Source organism: Thermobia domestica, chromosome 3 (assembly GCF_964235325.1).
Source record: "Thermobia domestica chromosome 3, izTheDome1.hap1.1, whole genome shotgun sequence".
Taxonomy (NCBI): domain Eukaryota; kingdom Metazoa; phylum Arthropoda; class Insecta; order Zygentoma; family Lepismatidae; genus Thermobia; species Thermobia domestica.
In genome coordinates this window covers 134,587,902-134,610,258 of record NC_137456.1, presented here as the reverse complement: position 1 = coordinate 134,610,258, position 22,357 = coordinate 134,587,902, and the positions used below count along the sequence as shown (strand labels likewise).

Sequence of the window (22,357 nt, the reverse complement as noted above, 5' to 3'; positions counted from 1 at the left end):
TGTTGAATAAAAAGCCCAGATTTGACTTCAAAACTGATGGCACATAGGCCCACGCGCATGCTTCTGACGATTATTTGAACTACTTCCACAGTGAATATTAGATAGCCCGATTTTAACTAACTGAGCAGTGTTGAGCACATTGTCTACATTTTGTTTAAACCGAACTTTTCCATTTTTGGCACTTAGCAAGGATTTCATTTTCAGTCTACATATCAAGAACCATTATTATACACTTTTTTCTTTTTTTAAAATATTCTAATTGTAGCACTGTCGATTACAGTTATTCTTATTTCTATCTGTTTCTACTAACAAACTTTCAAGATGTCAACATTTAATATACTTACCATATGGAGCTGAATTTTTCCTTCGTACAACACTGAAGCATAATCTGAATTTAATACCATGCTTCTTATGGTTCCAAGGTATTCTTTATCTTTTAAGAATTCTGCACCGTGCTCTCCAAGGGCATAGAACCACGCTCGATTATTCATTCCAGCAGCGAAGTGAAATGGTCCAACAGCTATAAAAGTAGGTTCAACTTCTGTGGTTATGCTAATTGCGGGTTCCTAGAAAATTTTAAATTGTTCTGACAAATAATATAGCATGTCCTACCTAATTTTCATTTTAAATGAAAAAAATATGACATGAAAAATGTTCGATTGACTTAAATTATGCTGAATTAACCACATTCGACTGAACCGCTTCAAACTATCAAAGTAGAAGTCAAACTTAAGCCTTTCGTTATCTAAAAGTAGTTGGTAAGAACAGAGTGAACAGGAAATTAATCATTTAATTAAGTAAATCCGATTGAAATTACAAGATGCAAGTTAGTTAATTTCGTATATTCTTTACACCAGTGCAACAATAAATCTAAAACGAAAATCATTTCCGAAAGAATCAAAATTAAAGTAAATTAAAGTATGTATGATCTCCCGATATATTTGTAAATTAACGGTCCTTTTCAGTACCAAGAGTGTGTGATAGAAGACTTACAGTTTGATATTAGATCTAAACCATATGCATTACTTGATCATTCATAGAAGTGAGGGCAAGAAATTAACAAGTACTCTCCGCAAATTTTAGAAGGTAAGGGGAAGACTGGCTCAGTAATCTATCATAAAATTCGTTATGTTTGCTATGACTCCGATAGTTAAAAGATTTTGTTACTAGTCTCTCCATGTAATAATAATAATAATAATAATAATAATAATAATAATAATAATAATAATAATAATAATAATAATAATAATAATAATAATAATAATAATAATAAAAAACTAGTTTTGTGAAGGCAAAGTTTTGTTTAGATAAAGTGAAACAATTTCCCGAGCTTTGCACTGACAATTTGGGATTATATGACTGTTAAGTGCTACAAGTTTTCATCAAGAAAGGAAAAACGAAAAAAGAAAGAAGAAAAAAGCTGTTCAGCAATAGCATTTATATTTTGATGTAAGATGGTTCACATTACAATAAGTCACTTTTATGATTTATTTATTTATTTATTTATTTAATTCCAGGCACAGTTGTGAAGCAATGTAACACTGGAAACAACATCACATCATATAAAAATTCGGAAAGGAGGTGGAGCAGAGTCCCCATTCCATAATTATCCTGGTTGAGATACATACACATTAAAAAACACTAGCCAGCCAACTCACTATAACCCAGTTTTGACGCGAGAATCCCGATCGTTTACCTACATTGATCAGTCTAATGATTTATTTAAACGCAGAATTAGTTACGTGTTGTGATATTAGTCAGGTATTAAGCATATTGTGAATCTGTTATGTGAGTTTTACGCTTCCTTAAATTATAATTTTGTTCTGTGAGTTTCAGGCAAAACTTGTGACTATCACTGTAAATAAGATTCGTTAAATTAATTATATACAACTTTTAGAAAAAAATAGTACAAACCCTTTCTGTTGGCTGATAGACTGTAGCTTCCATTAAACTAGACAATAGTGCAATTTTTGTTCCAAAGACGCTTGAAACGAGTGGTAATTTGGTTAAATAAACATGGACGGTTCCTCCAGCTGTTCCAACCGCTAATAGCTGCCCATCATCACTCCATGCTATTCTATCCACTGCTCTTTCTTCTTCCAAAGTTAACACACTAGATGTTTCTTGTAAATTGCTCATATCATGAAATTTTATGCTGTAATAATAATAATAAAAGCACCAAAATTACAATAATCGGTGACTCTAAAATAAATACGCTTGTACCTAAAGTATTTGAGTAATTCTAGATTACAAGATACTGTATATATAACATAAATTACTTACCAAAAACGTGAATTCATATAAGCCTTATCGCTATATATACGAATAGGCTAGAAAAGAAGCAATGGGAACAATGCTGTCACGTGAGAGACGTGAGTCAAATAGCTACAAGTATGGCAAGTGAATATATTTATGTCGTATCCAGTCGAATACTGCAGTAACTAGGTGCGATTTCAAGCACCCTACCTGACTGTAAGAACCATTACAAGATGTTTACGAAAGTGAAACAAGTTACGTGGATTAACAATCGGAATGTATAGTACTATTTTCTTGGACTATGTGAAGAATGTGGTACAGAAGCCTTGTCGTATCGAACAGTGGCACGTTGGGAGAAAGTGTTTCGGAAAGGCAGGGATGCTGTTCAGAAATATCCAAAAGTGACAACTATATACAAGTTCTTTTCTTTCCTACTGGAGGAATACTGTCGAGGAACTGCGCTTGAGTTAGCCCCGAAAACAGGCATATGTCACAAAGCCATACTTCAAATCCTGCACACCATTCTTGGGTTCTACGATATTGAAGCGCGGTGAACATCTTAAAATTCCGAGGTCCAAAAATGGCATGCAACTCCATACAACTTGCAGCACTGCCATGAGAGGAAAGTGTAATGCATCGAAATTTATTTGTTAACAACATTTGCTCGTTATTTTCCTCGTTAAATCTACTCTTTATATTCTATGTCTCAATTTAATTGTTTCAGGTTATTATATTGTTTTGTTTATTATCTCAAAAAAAGAGGTCGTGTCTAATCGACATTTTCAATTTTATACAATCTTATATTTTAATGTCCGCTTGTCTGTTTATATTTCTTGCCTGTATATGCTTAAATTATTTCTTTTTTAATTATTGTCACAACTATTTCTATGTTTGGACGCCTTTCTATGTCTATATTTCCATGCTATGACTAAAAATGTTTTAATATGACCGATATTTAATAATGTATTTGCTGACCTGTCTTGTAGTTAAATTTATGGAGTCTTTTATACTTAAAATTTATATCTATAAAATTTGAACTCAGACATTACACTTTATATTTAAGAAAATACAACTAAATTAAATTTCTAAAACAAAAATTCACGTACGAAAACTAGTAAGGTTTCTTATATTGAAGAGCTGAAAATTACAAATGCTAGTCTTGTTTAATTGTCTCTGCTATAGTGCATATCATTTTAAGCAGGGGGATTACTCGATAGTTTCAGATGTTTTTGAATTTAACAGATGTCAAAATTTAGGACGAAGTACGAAACTCGTATTTTTCTTTTTATTTTGTTCTGCCTCTCCCTCCCCCCCAAAAAAAAATCCTAGCCTGAGATAGAGGCCGACAAAAATGCCGACTCTGATGCCATTTCTCAAATGCGATTCTCGGCAAAATATTGAGCCACATCACCTCTGGAACAGTTCAAGATATTTTGTTGTTTTTTTGTTTTATTTAAGAGAGAATAATTTATTAATTAAATTCATATCCTCTATTTGGAAATATGTGTTGTGTTGTAGCCTTATTTTAATGATTTTTTTTATGTTAAAATGAAAAGCTTTCGACCGAGTCAATTGGACGAAACTTCTGAAAATACTTAAAGAAATCGGAGTCAACTGGAGAGATCGACGACTCATTCAGAACCTGTACATAGGACAACGAGTGAAGTTGCGCTTGAATGAAGGAGAAACCAAAACCTTCTTAGAAGGAGAATGAAGGAGAAATCTTAGTGTGGAGATTGGAAGAGGAGTCAGACAAGGATGTAGTCTGTAGCCCCAATTATTCAACATTTACAGTGAATGTTTAATGAAGGAAAATTAATGGGAATTGGAGATTTCAAGATTGGAGGGCAGATCATTAACAAGATCAGGTATGCAGATGATATGGTTATAATAGCTAAAATCGAAGGAGAACTACAGAAGATGATTAACAAAATAGTTGACACTGGAAAACTGTATGAAATGGAAATTAACATCGAAAAGTCGAAAGTCATGAGAATATCCCGTGGAAACACGCCCTTACGGATCAGAGTAGAACAAAGAGAACTTGAAGAAGTCGATAATTTCACGTATCTAGGAAGTATTTTGACGAGAGACGCTTACTGCACCAAAGACATCAGGTCAAGAATTGCTACAGCTAAAGAAGCATTCTACAAGAAAAGATCACTCTTAACTAGCACGCTCAATATTGGACTTAAGAAGAAGTTGGTCAAGTGGAGCGTTGGACTGTATGGTTCAGAGACTTGGACATTACGGAAGTTAGAGGAGAAATATTTGGTGAGCTTCGAAATGTGGTGTTGGAGGAAGATGGAGAAGATAAAATGGACAGAGAGAGCAACAAACGAAGATGTTTTAAAACGGATAGGGAAGAAGAGGACACTTCTAGCCACCATTCTTAGTAGAAAGGCCAATTGGATTGGACACATCTTGAGAAGAAATTATCTTCTTCATACCACCAAAGAAGGAAAGATGGAAGGGAAGCGAGGAATAGGAAGAAGAAGAACACAGCTGATCGATGATTTGAAAGATAGGAGAAAATATTGGAAGTAAAAAGAGGAAGCTGAAGATCGACAAAAGTGGAAGAAACATTTCCAGGCCCACATCTAAAATATATATATATATATATATATATATATAAAGCTCATTAGTCCCAGGACCTGCCGAAAGGCAGAATACCTAATAATAATAATAATAATAATAATAATAATAATAATAATAATAATAATAATAATAATAATGATAATGATGATGATGTTATATACTCGTACAGTAATGCAACCTCACAAAAATCAGTTTGTAACGAAATTTTGTCAGGAGTTTCACATTCCTTTCCAACATCGAGGCTGTATGAGACATGGACCTACAATTTAATGTTGGTTCCGAACTCTAATAATTAAAGTTCGTAAGGAGAAGGAATAATAATACCTACTAGGCAGCACCCAATTTTTTTTTTGGGGGGGAGGGGAGGGGTTAAAGATTTGGGGCGGAGGTCTAATATTACAAACATTACGTCTCCGTAGTATTGAATGGATATTCTGCACCTGAAAAGACAAGTAATTGTAAAGTACTTTCATCTATATTTTCAGAAAATGAATTACAGAACTAATACTATAGATGGAGTGTAAGATCAAATCTTTATGCTACATCAATCATTTCTCTGATAAACAAGTATAGTTTTATTTTAAGAAAGTGAATAAAAGTATATTGACTTCGGAAGTTTTCGGGATGTCGGGACCCAGTTGAACTCCTCCCCCATGGGTGCGCCTCTGATGTGTACACGTTGCGAAAGTTAACGCTACGCTGCTGTTCTTCAGGCTTCCAAGAACGATTTGCGAACCAGCACACATACACACATTACGCAACGAAGCAGAAAAACATTAATTACCGGCAAGTTTAATTTAAACGCAGGCGATGCAGACTAAATTCTGAGGTGTTCTAGTCTGTGGGAAAAGCACAGTCAACAGAATTTTCATCTTTGGAAATGTTCGTATATGACACATTAAAATCGAGGTATCGTTTTAGCAACACACTGATACTCCTGGGTACTTGCATGTTGTTTGGAGTGTGAAGGCAACCGAAGGTCGACCTTTCGCCTAGTCATCCATACCTCTGATTTTCCTTGTGATTAAACAGTTAGAGTCACTGGTTTTGGTAACTCTACCTTTAATTCTCAGTGGGTGTAGTGTAGTTTGAATTATGCTTAAATATGAAAGTTATATCCCATATAGACTTAGTGATGAAACGGGACGTTAAACTTCAAACACAAAGCAGCCTTTACCTTTGCTGGCTAAATGAATTTGCTTCGTTGATGATAATTGATATCACGAAACCAAGGCTATGATAATTGGAATATGCTATTTACATGGACTTCTAATTACGCAGAGATTTGATTTCGATATATAATCAGGCGAATTAACAAACCATCAATCAAGATTAAATAGCACAGAATAAACCTTTTTTTAGCTATCACATTATCTCTTCTACAGAAGATCCAGACTCGAACAATATGTATGCCTACCAGAAATGTACCCGAAATCCCGTACATCGAAGGATCACTATTAACTACCTGACTAAAGAGACACCGTAATCTTTTATTTATTTATACATATTTCGGGCAACACCGGCATCTACGGTTTTAAGCCCGTCATGTACGAGAGATGACATCTCTCGGTGAGCACACTATCCGGAGAAGTGTAGAAAGAAGAAAGGAAGCGGTCTGGAACCTGTAAGTTAGGTGCCATCCCAGTATTTGCCTAGTATGGATGAGGAAACCCTCACTCAGGATGGATGGCCAGTGAAAGTTTGTACATTTTTGTTTTCGACCGAGTGTCCCCACCGGAATTGAATCTGGAACCTCTCGCACTAAAGACGAGAGCGTTAGCAACTACGCTAAGCAGGACCACGAGATATCGGTATCGTTGGAAAAGTGAGTAGATGCTAAGTCAAAAGTCAACGTTAGGGTAGTAAAATCGAAAATAAGCATTTATTGTGAAACTAACAGCAGAACTCAATGTAACAAGCAAAACTATAGAGCTTAAATTGAGTAAATATTTTAAAAGTAAATTTAAATTCATAATTAATTATTAATGTCAAATAAAAAATAAACATCAATTGCAGTGTGGAAACAACTGTCAGTAAATTAATTTGGAAGCACTAATTTAAACGACTTCGAAAGTAAAATATTACCAGGACAACTCACGTGTTATCTCCACAGGATGCTGCTTTCCCAAGAGCTGTGGACAATGCAATGTCTGATAAGCTGTCTCGGTGGTTCTTTATTTGAAATAACTCTTGTCCTATTTCCTTCATATGAGTTGAAATTGCAACAAAATACCCAGCGCTAAATCCAAGGAGAATATAACCGTCTCCAAACCTGAAACAATAAAGAACAAATGTTTTCAAAAACACAAGTTTCAGTTAATGGGAAAATGTAATACTGACATCTCATTTTAGCACAAGTATTTGATTTTATTAAAAGTTTACAGAGATGGCTGCTGTTTAATATTAACTGTTATTGTTTTTAAAACTTTTACTGATATTGACAAGGATGTTTGGAATTTGAAGTTAAGATATAATTTTAGTTTTAGAATTACATACAGACAACGTATGATGTAAAATTTAGCTACACACCATGTCATTTTGGAAGTATGTTAAGGATTTATATTATTACTTTTGCTCAGGTTGTTACTTAAAGTGCCCGTGGTTATGACGTAGTCACATGCTCGAAAGACTGACCCAGAAATCTGGGTTTATGAATAAACTGGAATTTGGGTAGACGATGGAAATTTGATTAATGCAAAGTTTACATAATGAGGAAGTTTATTATATACGTTAAATTGTTTTTAGCACATAAAGTAAATCTACATAATATATTTTAATATTTTATAATGGATTTTTAGAATGAAATTAGGTATTTTTTGACAAATGATATTATTTAAAATTAAAATATAATAAAAATAAATATTTATAAATTAGCCAGCTACAAAATTAAGGAAGTATGGGTAAACTGTAAAATCGGAGTTCCTTCTATTTCTTGGTACATATATAGTTTTTAAACGTTAATCGTTTTCTAATATCACATTATTGAGTCACAGAAATCTCAAATAAAAACACACAAAATTGTACTGGTGCTGGACTCATTTACAATTGACTTCCTGCCATAGAAAAAAAAAAGTCTTTCACTTTTACGTCCCATGGTTATGTCGTGTAGGCTAAAGGAGACAATGACGATGAGGATGAATGAAATGGTGGAATGAAGAAAGTGGGAGCCCCACGCACACAGTGTTTATCCGCCACAAAGCCCATGTGGCACTAGCTCGGATCGAACCAGAGACCCGATCTACCAGAGGTAAACACGCTACTACTGAGCCATCATGGCCGCCTTCCTGCAGTAGAATCCACGTACAAAAGTTCATTTAGCTAATTCATATATGTATCCATATTAACGCACTAATTTAATCAAAGAGCAAATACTATTACCTGTGTAGCGCGGCAAGGTTTATTACTTTTCTACTATATTTTTGCAAACCCCACTATTTGCTTATTCATATAGTCCTCCGGATTACTTCTTAATATATTTTCTTTCTTTTGTTTCTTTCTTCTTCTTTTCTTGTGCTCGCTAAAAAATAAATAATAATAATAAGAATTTTAGCATTAAGGTCAAATTCGGTAGCTATTCGCAGAACAATGCGGTTTGTGGAATGTAGCAACCTTGACGCATCGCATAGGTAATAATATTCGCTCCTTATTTATTTGTTTAGTTCATTAATTAAACCTTACACAAACATTAAAAAAAAAACTATTATTTTCACTTCTTATTCTGCTCCATAAATGAGTTTCTAAGATGACATTTGTCAATTTTTAACTAAATTTTTTACGCCATGTAACGCATTACTATTACTATTAATATGTTAATTAAACTTTGACACATTCAATTAATGAAAGGTTTAATTTCTCGCCGATAGTAACGTTAAATATTCTGTCTTAGAATTAATAGTTGAAAGAATGTTTAATTTTTCTGTTAAAATTAATCCACGAGAAAAATTTAAGAAAGTCAGTAGAGATGTTTTCATTTCCACAACTGAATTGGAAAAAAAAAATGATTACAGAAAACACTGTGAACAGTTCCACAACTGAATTGAAAAAAAGAAAATGATTACAGAAAACACTATGAACAGGAGAAATTCAATCTTACCATTTATATGACACCACAGAGCCATAGCGCGCTTGAAAGGCTAACTCGATTGGATTCTCTGGGTCATGCATATTGTACAAAAACAAAGTCTTTCTACCTATCAGCACACTGACCTAAAATAAAAAGATAACACCTAAACATTTTTTGAATGATATATATATGAAAAAAGTGAAATTTAACGTATTTATAGTTATAAATTATAGAATAATGTAAAGGTTCTTGAAAAGAGTGCTCATACTGTACAATATAAAGTACCACCTCTACACATCGCACTTTTTTTTTTTTTTTTTTTAAAGCAGAAAATGACAGTCATGGTTTGTCAACAAATTAAATAATAGTATTACATTTCTTTCTCTTATTCAGTAGCTCGGAACCCACAGTTTAAAGTGAATTACAAACTTCATTCAATGTACTCCACACTGGGTTGGATTTATGATTATGCACACACAAAAAGCATGGACTTGCCACTCAGTTCAACTGACAAGATCTGGATGATACTTGGAACTTTCATTTTAATAAGGCATCTACGCAAAGATTGAAATAGAATAAAACCAGCATACGTGTGACCCCTCAAGATCTTCAAATATTTATTTAGTATGACTGAGAGAATATCATCCATTATTCAAAAATGACAGCACTCCTGGATTCACTGAACACTATCTCCAAGTATTTATTTAGTATGAGTAAGATAAAACTATTCATTACTCATAAATAACATACTTGGCACTTGAACCAAAGCTATGTGATCACGAAGTAAGTGTGTCTATCACTAATTTTACAATAAATCAACAATATATTATAGATCTAGAAGAGGTTTATTTGACGAATTCAACTGATACTATTTTGTGAGATCTATGATTATGTTACTATACTTTTCAAACATGTCATCATCATCATTAGAAATGTTGCAATCATGTACAAAAAATACGCCAAAATATAAATAAATAACTAAATAAATAAATAATAAAAGGCACTTCTTTCTTGTTTTTCAAGTTTCATATGTGTACGTTATAAACACACAAAAATAAAGCATTCTGGAATTCGATTACAAATTAAACGCGTGAACAAGCAGTAAACATAGTGGTATGCTACTCAATTAGAAGCGTAACTGGAAATAATTAATAGTGAATCTGATTAATAAACGATTCCATAAACACATGAAACTCTGTTTAATAATAGGTAGTTTTAATTGTTATTAAACACTTAAAAACTTACTGTATTTTCTCCCATTACTCTTTCGTCCAATTTCATCTCTGAAAACTGAATATCCGACGGATCAGATCTGAGATTAATAACTCTCAACGTATCTCCTTCGATATTGTTAATTGTCATGGTTTTGTCTTCAGAGCCTAAAGCAAGCAGATTTTCTTTACTCCAGGCACCGCACGTAATACGTTTGCTATGTTTACCCAAAATCGGAATACGCCTGCAAAATAAGAATGTTCAACTCAGTTAAAGAAAATGTATATTAACTTAGCAAAATAAAAACCTTATTACCTTTGGTATTTATTTATTTATATTGTGTTATGTGTGGATTCGGCGCTCTCCAGTCTCCAGACTTTCGAACTCAGATCCCAAGAAGTAAAAAATTAAAACATGGCAGAAAAAAAAAAAAAAAAAAAAATAGCAAAAGTAAAGTGAAACTTAATTTCTAGCCGATGTACTGTACTGATTTACCGAAGCTCGCTTGATGCCTCAAGCTGGCATTTGCAGGCGTAGACAACGGTCAAACGTAGGTCATCTCCGTCGACACGAATTTTTCCATTTTACCAAAACACAGTCAAACTCCAAATTAATTTATACATCGATTAACTATTCAGTTTTTCCCATTCTTAAATGAAGCTTGTGATTTTATTTTCGTTCATTCTCCGCCAGACTCTTAATGGATTTTCATCATGTTCTACAACATTGCGACATCCCTTATGAGGATTTATTCGATTTTAAAGGAATCTTGAGAGAAGATAAAATTTTCGACGTCGCCGATAATGATTTGTCATTTATCCTGTTAAGACATTTAGTTTATTTCTTTTTTGAGTTTTTCACCGCTTTTGGTGAATAATATTGAACTTTAACTCTGTCAAGCAAGTCGCCGTTCATATTATATGAATAATTGATCGAATATACTGTTTGGAACTTAGGCATAGGAACAACATCGCCTCTGATCGGCTAATAAGATATCAAAATGGTAATTAGTATTTATTTTAACTTTTTTTATTTTTATTTTTACTTAATTTTTCTGATAATTTCTACTTTTTCGGAGTTCAACATAGATGAATGCATCTTTCATTTCTACCCGTCCGGCACATGAATTGAAATACATATAACACTTTGGACAGAATGGATGGTAGATCCGAACTTTACCATACATTTCCCCTAACCATTTGGTTTTAGTTTCACGTTGTAAATTACTGAATTGGTGATCTCAGTATCTAGGTATACTAATTTTTCAAACTTGGTACAATTTCAGCCATTAGCCTGTTCCTTGTTATCTTGAAATACATTCACTTTGATGTAATTTTGCTTATCCTGGATAGACCTTTGTACCGTACTCCACATCTACGTTAGTTCACGATAACGGCTGCTATCTTCGGGTTTGTCAGAGTGGACACAAGAAAATGGGATTTGGACGTTCCAATCACCCTCTCCTGTGATCTCTATTGGAAAAGCAACGAGACAGTTGTTTTTCTTATTTTTAGAGGTACCACCAGCCTGTCTACTACGAACAGATTGATATCATTGTCTGGAACGGAAAGCTGGAGTCCAAGTGTCTAAGGCTTTAGTCCGTTATTGAAAAAAGACACTACGCACAACTATGTTGCACGGGCTTAACTGTGATTGCTCCTAGCAACTGGCTCGTAGCAGTTGTTATTGTATCACTTGATTTCTGATTTAAGGAAAACCTGTGAAGAATAAAGTATACGAAATCACTGGCAATGAAGACAAAAGAAGACTCCCAACTTAGAGGTAAAGACGTAGTAGCACAAGTGACAAGTTTGATTTTTGTTACAATGTCTATAAATTTCATTCTAGTTGTAATAGAGCAATATAAATGCGAATATGTATTGACATCATGGATATTTCATTGTAGGTGTAGGTGTGCTCCATTCCGACTAGAAACAGTTGCATAGTGAAAGTTTAAAGTTGCTACAAGTTCAGAAAATTTATCAAAGACAGAAGGCATGGATGTGGGTCAAACTTTTTTCAGATGCCCAGATGTCCGGTTAAAACGTATACGGAAAGTATTATGTTAAGGTAGCAATAATGCAATGATGTCATGCTTTAGAAGTAGGACGATGTAGTGTGATAAATAAAAGCCTCAGGAGTTGTAGGTCCATTAACAACTGACATGAATACTGAACATGTCGATGAGTGTATCCGGGAAGAGGAGAAAAACAAAATGATGCTACTTTTTGTTATCATTTAGAACCGTTCAATACTTTCGGTGAACATTTTTAAATGTGGCAAAGAAGTGTGTGAAATAAAAGGCACATGCATAAACGCCAACAAGAGCCTTCGGACTATGACATCTTTGAGATGGTCCTGCAGCGTTACGTACGTGAAGGATCCGGTTATTCTAATTGTAATGTAGTAATGGATGAGACACAAGTGCATTTCTTCAAGCAAACCACAAAATAAGCATCAAAGTAATGAAAACATCTCTTTTCCCAACGCAGTAAGTTTAAAGTGGTCCCATTAGGAAGAACATTGACGCACTATTAAAGCAAATACCTACCGCATTTACAGAAAGTTATCAGAAGAAAACGGCCAGGTCTACTTTACAGTGGTTACTCATCATAATAATGCCTGCCAAATCACTAAATGTCTGAAAAATTTCAGACTATCCAAAATCAAACTCGATTTGACACTTCGTTATTTCCACTTTTTTTTCTTGGCGAAAAAAAAAAAAAAAGTCATTTTCAGAGCACAAGAGCACTGAAAACGTGCAACTAGCAGCATCCAAATTGCTACTAAATTATGATGTAAATTTCTGTTGGACTGGCATGAACAACTTCATTTCACGTTATGCTAGACATTTGAGTAAGAATAGTAATTATGGACGCGATAATGCCATTTATTTACTTTTACCGTACATACATATTTCCATGTGTCATATACATAATTAAAATGTACTGAGTTGTCCATGCTCATGAATTTAAAGCATAGTAAGTAAATAATTTTGGTTTCCTAAAATGGGTTCAATGAGATCTATTTCCAACAACAGAGTAGTTCAGTCCGTGTGGTTTGAGTTGGTTGAACACCAACGTAAAGCGACAATTAATACAATATTCTACTGTTCCCGTAACCGAGTTTTTTCATAGATATTTCGATAAGAGGCCAACACGTAACAATTAAACCTGTATTTCTGGCCTCGCAGAGCTAATCTACTGAGAAGAAAAACGGTTCTGTACAACTATCCTTTTAACAATGCTGTTCGTGTCAAAATAACACGATGAGAAGGCAGGTAGAAAAAAGTGACTGAAAAAAAAAATCCTATCATCTAGCCAAGTAGTTTGAAGAGACGAATCCTGAAGTGTGAATATAATGGAATGCGCACTCTGCATTTTGTGAACCTGAACGTTTGACAGCTTTTTCTCTGTTCTTTAATTTTTCCCTTCTTTTCTTCCAACTTCTTCCCCTCCCAAACTGATGAGGTGTTTCGGCGAAAATGTAAATTACTAATAACTACAAACACAAGGGGACTTGCAAACTAATTATAAAGTGACTGAGAATAAATAATGTGATTTAGGTTAAATATATTTATTTAAATACAATTACATCGATTTTATTAATAGAATAACATTAACACAACTGTGGATTTGCCCAACAGAAATGCAAACAGAGACTTTCAGTATTTATGCTTTTGCCTCTCACAATCTACATAGAAATAAGCATTTTACATACTAAATTACGAACAAGAACTAAGTAAACTTTCTAGTATAACGCAAAAACTCATTAACATAAGACCTCAATTATGAAATAAGTATTGTACACACACACACATTGCAAATATTGTAATGAATTTGTCTTTAAGATCATCCCATGATAAAACATCTACCGCGGCAGTTGTTTGGTACCAGTACAAAGGTACATCTGCAAGATAAGGAAAAAATATTTTTCATTCTGTCTTCCGACCAAGCAGATATTTTAGCTGTGAGTTCAAAATTCGTAATAAACAAATCTGCCCTCTCTAAAGGTGTGCCCGCAAATATTATAAGAGAGTTGGGGTTAACCGAAACGGACGCTGGGCCTAAAGTGACTGAAGGTGAAGGTTGGGAAACTGTAGAGGGAGTATTAGGTACAGGATCTGGGGTCATGGGATGGGAGGTAGTGGTGTTAGTGTATAGGTTAAAGGTGGTAGCAGGCAGAGTCGTCAAAGAACTGCGGGGGAACTATGTGACTATTTATGTCCATTGTTTGTGCAAGACTACGTGTTATTGACATGATATAAGATCACTCCAAAATGTATAGGTAAACAAGGAAAAATTGCAAATGCACTAAAAGAACTACACCATTATTGAAAAAGGAAGAGAGAAAATGAAATATAGTATAAAGAATTAATGTACATAAAATACTGTCACTTGATATAGTGTCCAAGCTGTATTCTTTCGTCTGGGAGCGATGTTTAAATAGTGGTAGTTAGGATTTTAGAGTATTTATTCTTGGAAGCCAAGTATCTCTGCCTGTCATATATCAAATTAATTGCAGGATAAAGTTAAATCAAAAGATTAATATTTCTTTTCTTCTTTAAAGATGCAAGGTTTTATTTATAAAACAAAATAGAAGCTAAAATATATAAAACAATACAATATTGAAACACAAGAAACCAATTGGTTGAGCTTGGAGCTCTGAAGTGATAAAATTTTGTACACAAAGGTGAAAAATATAACTTACATTGGAAATAGCGCTTGTCCACCATGTCCAAGTCAGCCTCTGAGTTGGTTTTTAATTTTCGAATTTGGATGGCTTTAGACGATTTCTGGATGATGCCTGTCCTCTCCCTTACTTTTTTATATGCAATGACTTTCATCATTCAGACCCTGAGGTTCTCCATAACAGTTTTTTTTTTTCCTAATTACTTTCCACGTTACATGACTGCCTCAGAACCTCATTAGTCTACGAAAAGTTATCACTGTTGTCAAAATTCCTTTTTCACCTAATTGTTACAAAAATAATATTGGTTATTTGAGTAAGAATAAAACTTTTTGATATATTTTATACAATATGATGAAAAAAAAAAAAAAAAAAAGAATTGACACACACTACAGTGCTGTTCAAGAACAGTTCCTCATCAGTGTGGGGGACTGTAATGAAATTATAAGACTTGAGTTTTAAAAAAAATAATCATATTGTATAAAATATATCAAAAAGTTTTATTACTCAAATAACCAATATTAATATTGTTTTTGTATTTTTAGAAGTAGCAATTTTGTATATATATATATATATACAGGGTGGTAGGAAACTCCACCGACAAAATTCGGGAGGTGATTCCCGACACCGAAACAAGAAAAAAAGTCCTTTTGCACTTTTCTCTAGGACACATAGTTTCGGAGCTACATTATGCCGAAAACGGGGCAAAATACACTTTAGAGCGCTATATCTCCTCTATTTTGAAAGATAGAGGCAAGGCGGCATGGTCACCTCAAAGGAACGAAACCTGCTCTATTCAAAGATGGGTATGTCGCAATCGTGAAATCAGTGCACAAGGGATTTCCCAAAGGAGCGTAGGGACTCCCGGATAAACTGTCAGGTAAAGATATGTCAAAACAGTCGTGAATGGATAGGTTTCCCACCTGGTAACCATAATTTGTTGTCACCATGTCGAGATCTCAAACAGAGAAGAATTGATGGACGCGTCATATTAGGTATGTATGGTTGCATAACCACCAGGTACTGATGGTGACCAACAATGAAGTTGTGGATATGAAGTGTGGGTGAATACACTTCGGGAGATGACTTCACAACTGGAAACAAGGAAACAAGTCATGAGCAGAAGTCGAAAGAGGCGGCGTGTTCCAGCAGGAACCGAGAAAAAGATCGCCCACACACCGTGGGTAAAGTAGAATATCTCCCGAACGAATTGAGATAGTGACGTCGGTCCCCAAAATGAGAAAGAAAATCATACTCAAGGAAACTGATGGTACAAACTAAATGGAGCAGATGGAACTGCGCAATGGGAGTCCATACAGGAAGAAGGGGATTCCGCAAAGCAGACATGGTAGGGGCAGTGAAAAGTGAAACAGACGTATGTACTATGACGTGTTACGTATGGCTTACGTACGAACTGTGGGGTGAGAGCTGGAAAAGTGGGGATTCCCCATTGCAGCGTCGGGGACCAACTCAAGGGAACACCGCCGGACATGGGTGTTAGTGCAGCGGTTCCGCAACAAGCAGAGTACGCAGACATTGCAGGGCCAAGAATCGCTGTAGTGCCTACCGAGTAGGCAACTGAGGCATGGAAGACATGGACAAAACTAAGCATACGTACAGGCAAACATGAACTCTATTTTCAAGGATGATACACTACAGCTCGTACTGGTGTCCGTGATGAATAACTATCACAAAGAATGACACTAAAGGTTTCAGAAGTCTTACAACAGTCTTATCTGTGACAACACTAAAGAAGATGCTCAAAATGACGTCCACCACTCTGAACACAGGCATTCAGACGTCGTCTCACAGACCGGTGCACACGTCGAAACGTGTCTGCTTCTTCCCGCAAAGCGTCACAAGCAGCTCGGGCGTTAAACAACAGTTTTGAGATGCCCCCATAAATAGAAATCAAGAGTTTAAATTTGGCGACCGGGCAGGCCATGACATAGAACCGCCACGGCCGATCCACTTGCCCGGGAAAACAGTGTTCAAATAATCACGCACGGGGCGACAGAAATGCGCCGGGGCACCATCGTGCATATACCACATACGCTGTCGTAAGATCAACGGCACATCCTCCAGAAGTGTTGGAAGTATCTCGCGCAAGAAGTTCAAATAGATAGGCCCAGTGAGTCGTTGTGGAAGAACAACTGGTCTAATGAGATGGTCACCCAGAATTCCTGCTCAAACGTTGATACGAAACTGGTGCTGGTCGCGGGCCTGTACCATTCCATGTGGATTATCCACAGACCACAGATGACTATTATGAAAATTCTGAATACCATCCCTTCCAAATTGGGCTTCATCTGTGAACAAAATGGAGGAGAGAAAACCGACAGTTGTTACCACCAAATAGATAACCTGATTACAAAAGTCCAGCCTGGGAGGAAAATCCCTGGTGATATACCCTGTACCGGTTGCAAATGATAGGGGTAAAAGTTGTTGGCATGAAGGATCGACAACACCCTCTCATGACTGACATTATGCTGACGGGTAAGCTCCCTGGAACTTACACTCGGGTCATCGAGCACATGTCGTGAAAAACGTTCTTCGGCATGCACAGTGTGTTCCTCACGTGGTCTTCCCGTATTATACATGGCAGGGTGAAACGTTCCGGTCTCACACAAACGACGAAACAGCGTTGCAAATGTTGTATGATGCGGTTGGCGTCTATTGGGATATCGATCGTTGTATAATCGGGCTGCCTGCCTACCATTTCCATGTGCTTCTCCACACACAAAAATCATCTCGGCCTGTTCCTGATTGGTGTAATGGGCCATTGTCACAACACACTACACTATGAATGTGATTCACAACACACAACGTAGTAGTTGCCCACTTCAACTTCACGGATGACTTTGACAGACAAGGTAGGTCTGCTTAATGGTGATGTATTGTTTGTTGGTTGTGCACTCAGTGTTTCTTCTGTGCTAACTTCTTGTGCACGGAATGACCTGAACTGGCAACTTGGGGGTCCGCTCGAGGCAAATCAACGAAGTACATATGTAGTGTGGTTTAGCTGTATGGTAGCTATAGCCCTCTGTTTGTGACGGTGCAATGTTCCCGAAAATAGTCAATGTTTTGCTGTCAGCAGTGTTCGAATAAACGAGGGGGTGCAGGGGAAATCACCCTCACGTAAAAGCTTATCCCCGGCTTATATCCTGAAAATAACGTAGTATCCCTGGCAGGAATAATTAATACCACTGCATTGTTGGTTAGTATCAGTATCTGGTGGTTATGGATCTTCACTACAGCGAAATGAAACTACCGCTAATTTTACGGTTTCTTTTATAACATCTTGAAAACAAATAACATTATTGGAAAAATAAAAACATAGTGCACTAGATAATATTCTGCATGTGACACCGTTATCACAACTCACTTATCTTCTTTGGGTGTGCCGCTATTTACACAACCCGCAAAAACTGCTAAATCTTTCGGCAGTTGCAAATGGAAAGCAGATAAGTGAGTTGTGATGACGGTATCACATGCAGAATCATATCTAGCGCACTATGTTTTTGCTTTCCCAATATTTGTATTTATTTTGAACATATTACAGAAAAACTATAAAATTAGCGGTAGTTTAATTTTCGCTGTAGTGAAGACTTTTATGCAACAACACATAGCGAATATGACGTGTCCACCATTTCCTCTCTGTTTGGGATCTCGGCATGGTACAATCAGCAGCAATAAACCTGCAACATGAGCATGTAAGTTTATTGTCAAATGACGAAGTCTTTTGTCTTTTGCTCCAAAATAAGTGTACAGGAGAGGACGCCGAGGTTTCTCTGGCCTGATTCGTGCCACTTACGTAAACGTTATGTTGATTCTGTGCGGTATTAGGCGTAGTTTCACAATAAATTTACATGCTCATGTTGCAGGTTTTTTGCTGCTGACTGTACAACTAATTATGGTTACCAGGTGGGAAACCTATCCATTCACGACTATTTTGACGTATCTTTACCTGACAGTTTATCCGGGAGTCCCTACGTTCCTTTGGGGAATCCCTTGTGCACTGATTTCACGATTACGACATACCCATCTTTGAGTTGAGTTGATTTTAGTTTAGCGTCCCTTTCAGCAACGAGGCTATATGAGACGTGGACCTACTAATTAACGTGGAATCCGAACCACATGAGCTCCCGCCGGGAATCGAACCCGGGTCTCCCACGCCAAAGACGCGTACCCATCTTTGAATAGGGCAGGTTTCGTTCCTTTGAGGTGACCATGCCGCCTTGCCTCTATCTTTCAAAATAGAGGAGATATAGCGCTCTAAAGTGTATTTTGCCCCGTTTTCGGCATCATGTAGCTCCGAAACTGTGTCCTGTAGAAAAGTGCAAAAGAACTTTTTTTTCTTGTTTCGGTGTCGGGAATCACCTCCCGAATTTTGTCGGTGGAGTTTCCTATCACCCTGTATATATATACATCTCGTTATATCATAAATACTGTCACAAGTTTGAATATGAATAACACAGTTGCCTGAAGGACTGCCCAAAGTTTGTAGTCCAACGGGTTAGTGTCCGGGCTGCTAGAAGGCCAATCAGCGGTAGAAATGAAGTCGGGAACGTTCCGTGCCAGCCAGTCCTGGGTTGTTTTCGCTTTGTGAACTGGAGCGGAATCCTGCTGGAAGGTCCACCTTTCTCCAGGGAACACGGTAGCAGACAGTGGTTTCACTATAGGTGTTAGCACTGTGTCCTGGTACACCTTGGCAGGTGTTTTAACACCTTGTTCGCAAAAATGTAGCTGGGTTGTGCTGAGTAGCTCTCTTTCCACCAAACCATCACTGAGGCAGGATGATGTGCCCTCTGAACCCTTGGAACTGCCTCAGCAGCTGCAGTAGATGACTAGGCGTTGTAGGCCTGCTCAATTGTGAACACCTTTTCGTCAGTGAATAGACTCTTTCTGTGCAGCTTGTTGGCGTAACGCCGCAACAGTCTGTTTGATTTAAGGACCCTCTGCGACATTAATGTTTGGGTCAGAAAGTATACGCCCGTAGATGTAGATCACTTCTGAGCACACGAGACATGGAATTTCTGCTGATGTGTATCTCAGCAGCCATCACACTTTGTGTTCGAACAGGATTTCTTCGAATTCTTGCTGCGACTGTTTTCTGGGCCTGCGGGGGTCGTACCGTTCGTGGTCTGCCACTCCTTGCGCGGTCAGCTGCAGTTCCAGTCTCGCTGTATCGCTGTATGGCGCGATACACGAATCTCTTGCTGATTTGTAGGGGTTTCAGGAGGTTTAAAATCTTACCTGCTGTCTTCCTGACCTTGTGTAGTGCAATTACTGCTACACGATTTTCATAATCCCCCCACTCAATCAGAACTCAGTACAGTATCAACGTATGTCATGAACAGTCAAACACACTACATGAATTTTCCGCTTTATGCATAGATGGCAGTACTGTGCCACTCCGGATACCTACAGCGCCACTCCAAACTTTGTGACAGTATTTATGATATAACTAGGTATATATAAAAGATAATACTTAATTTGGTGAAAAAGGAATTTTGACAACAGTGACAACTTATCGTAGACTAATGAGGTTCTCAGGCAGTGGACTAATGAGATTCTCAGGCAGAGTGTAAGTGAAAAACAGTCTTTTTTTTTTTTTTTTTTTTTAATCAAGAGCGCTTAAACTCTAAACGACCAGCAAGCTACTATGACGTTTTCTCTGTTTGTTTGTTTTACTCTTACGTCTCTTTTTAAGCACCAAAGCTATATGAGAAACTGAGAAATAGGCTTAAGTTTAATGTAAGTTTCCATTTCATAAAGGGATGCCGCGGTGGTAGAGCGTTCACCTCTGGTGCTTGGGGTTCCGGGTTCGATCCCAGCCCTCGCCAAGTGAACTTTGTGGTGGACAAACACCTTGTGCGTGGGTTTTCTCGGGGTTTTCCCGTTTCCTCCCACTTTCTTCATTCCACCATTTCATTCATTACTCATCATCACCGTCTCCTTTAGCCTAACCGGCATATCCGTGGGACGTAAAACTCAAAGATTTCATTTCATTTTATTTCCATTTCATAAAGATCTGACGATGAAAAGTGATGTCAAACTCACAGCAAACGAACAAAAACAGACATTCAACTGTCGGAAGTCTCTTTCGTAGGACGATGTCAACTAAGTTTTATATTTCTTTTTTTTATCACTGACGTTATTAAGAACAGAAAAGGATAAAAAAATAAAAAGGATAAAAGAAACACTTACTTAGATGACTTATGATTATATATCATGAGGTTTCCTCTTGACGTTGCAACAGCAACCATTGGACCATTCTTTGCCCATATTATGCAGCTCATGGAATCTCTCAACCCTGTATCCATTTGGTGTCCTTTCCCTGTGTTTGCATCCCACAAGAGCAAATACGGAGATTTATCAGTGATCATTCCAAGAATATCTCCGTCTGCATCCCAGCCAAACCCAGTGCACATGCTAAGGAAATAACAGTTACATAATTAGTTTATTATTATTATTATTATTATTATTATTATTATTATTTTCCTAAAATAAGAATTTCCTCACAGCTTTTATCGCTTATTCACACCCAATCTTAGATATTTCTGGTTTAGTTTTTCCTCCAATAAAGCAAACAGTATGATGTTACTAGGTGTTAAATTTTAATTTATTATGTTATGAGATTACTTACGAGGCGGGGCCAGAGACTTGGTTCTGTAATCCAGCTTTTCGAGGCGGGATAGTACAGTGAGAAACGACTCATAATGTGAGGGGTAATCTTACATGATGGTCTGTGCACCCGCCAGCTGCAGTGGATTCGGAATCCACGTTATATCCCTTCCTTCATAACCTTGGTGTTGCGTAAGGACGTACAACACAAATATTCCACAGATTACTTATCACCATTCCTAAATTTTTTGTATTATCTCACGTCTTACCTGAATACATGTGGTTTAGATCACATCTTAAGATGTATATCCATCTCTACACAGCATTAGCGGAAAAGAGATGCACTGCTCTCTAACCAGTTTACTAACCGTATGAGTACGTCACATTTTTCTTAACACACTAAAGCCCCGATTATCTGCGGCGTTGGGTGGCAAGGGCACAGCGGATAGCGAAAATCGCAAATAATCCGAAAAGACTAAAAATGAAGTGCAAACACGAAAAAAATTCAGTACTTCAGCATAAAAACTATGGTTTATTGTTTGTATTGCTAGGGTCAATGATTAGAGAATGTGAAAGCAATGACCAAAAAAAACAGCAAGACCGTGCCACTCATCTACAAATACCGAGAAGGCCTACAGGATTACGATGTACAATACCTGTCCGCCTTCATATTGTAGGGTCTATTGTATTTTCCCGGTTATTCGCTTGGATTAAAATTAGTTTCTCTGAGGTTCGTAATTAACCCTCCAGTGGTCGCCCGCGGACTCTCACTCCGCAGTGAACAATGAATGTAATTTACTACCACGCAAATCAGTCTTCCAAATTTCCGTTCTTCATACCTTATAACAATCGACTTCTGCTGCTTATCAGAGTAGAGTTGCACTTCGAAACGTACACTATTCTTGGATCAAA

General features: G+C 36.7%; 1 protein-coding gene across 4 annotated transcripts in view; it reads right to left on the bottom strand.

Moving 5' to 3' along the window:
• The window catches only part of Oseg6 (intraflagellar transport protein Oseg6), a 138,385-nt gene that overhangs the window by 107,328 nt on the left and 8,700 nt on the right, over positions 1 to 22,357 (bottom strand). For all 4 annotated transcript variants that reach the window (XR_014130670.1, XR_014130669.1, XM_081751732.1 and 1 more), the window contains exons 3-8: positions 21,029 to 21,253; positions 10,163 to 10,373; positions 8,948 to 9,060; positions 6,953 to 7,126; positions 1,915 to 2,155; positions 345 to 566 (exon numbers count right to left, since the gene is read on the bottom strand). Coding sequence is in view for 2 of the 4 variants with exons in the window: in XM_081751732.1 (XP_081607858.1) it covers positions 345 to 566; positions 1,915 to 2,155; positions 6,953 to 7,126; positions 8,948 to 9,060; positions 10,163 to 10,373; positions 21,029 to 21,253 (1,186 nt within the window). In the remaining 2 variants the exon portion in view is untranslated. The remainder of the gene's footprint in view (positions 1 to 344; positions 567 to 1,914; positions 2,156 to 6,952; positions 7,127 to 8,947; positions 9,061 to 10,162; positions 10,374 to 21,028; positions 21,254 to 22,357) is intronic.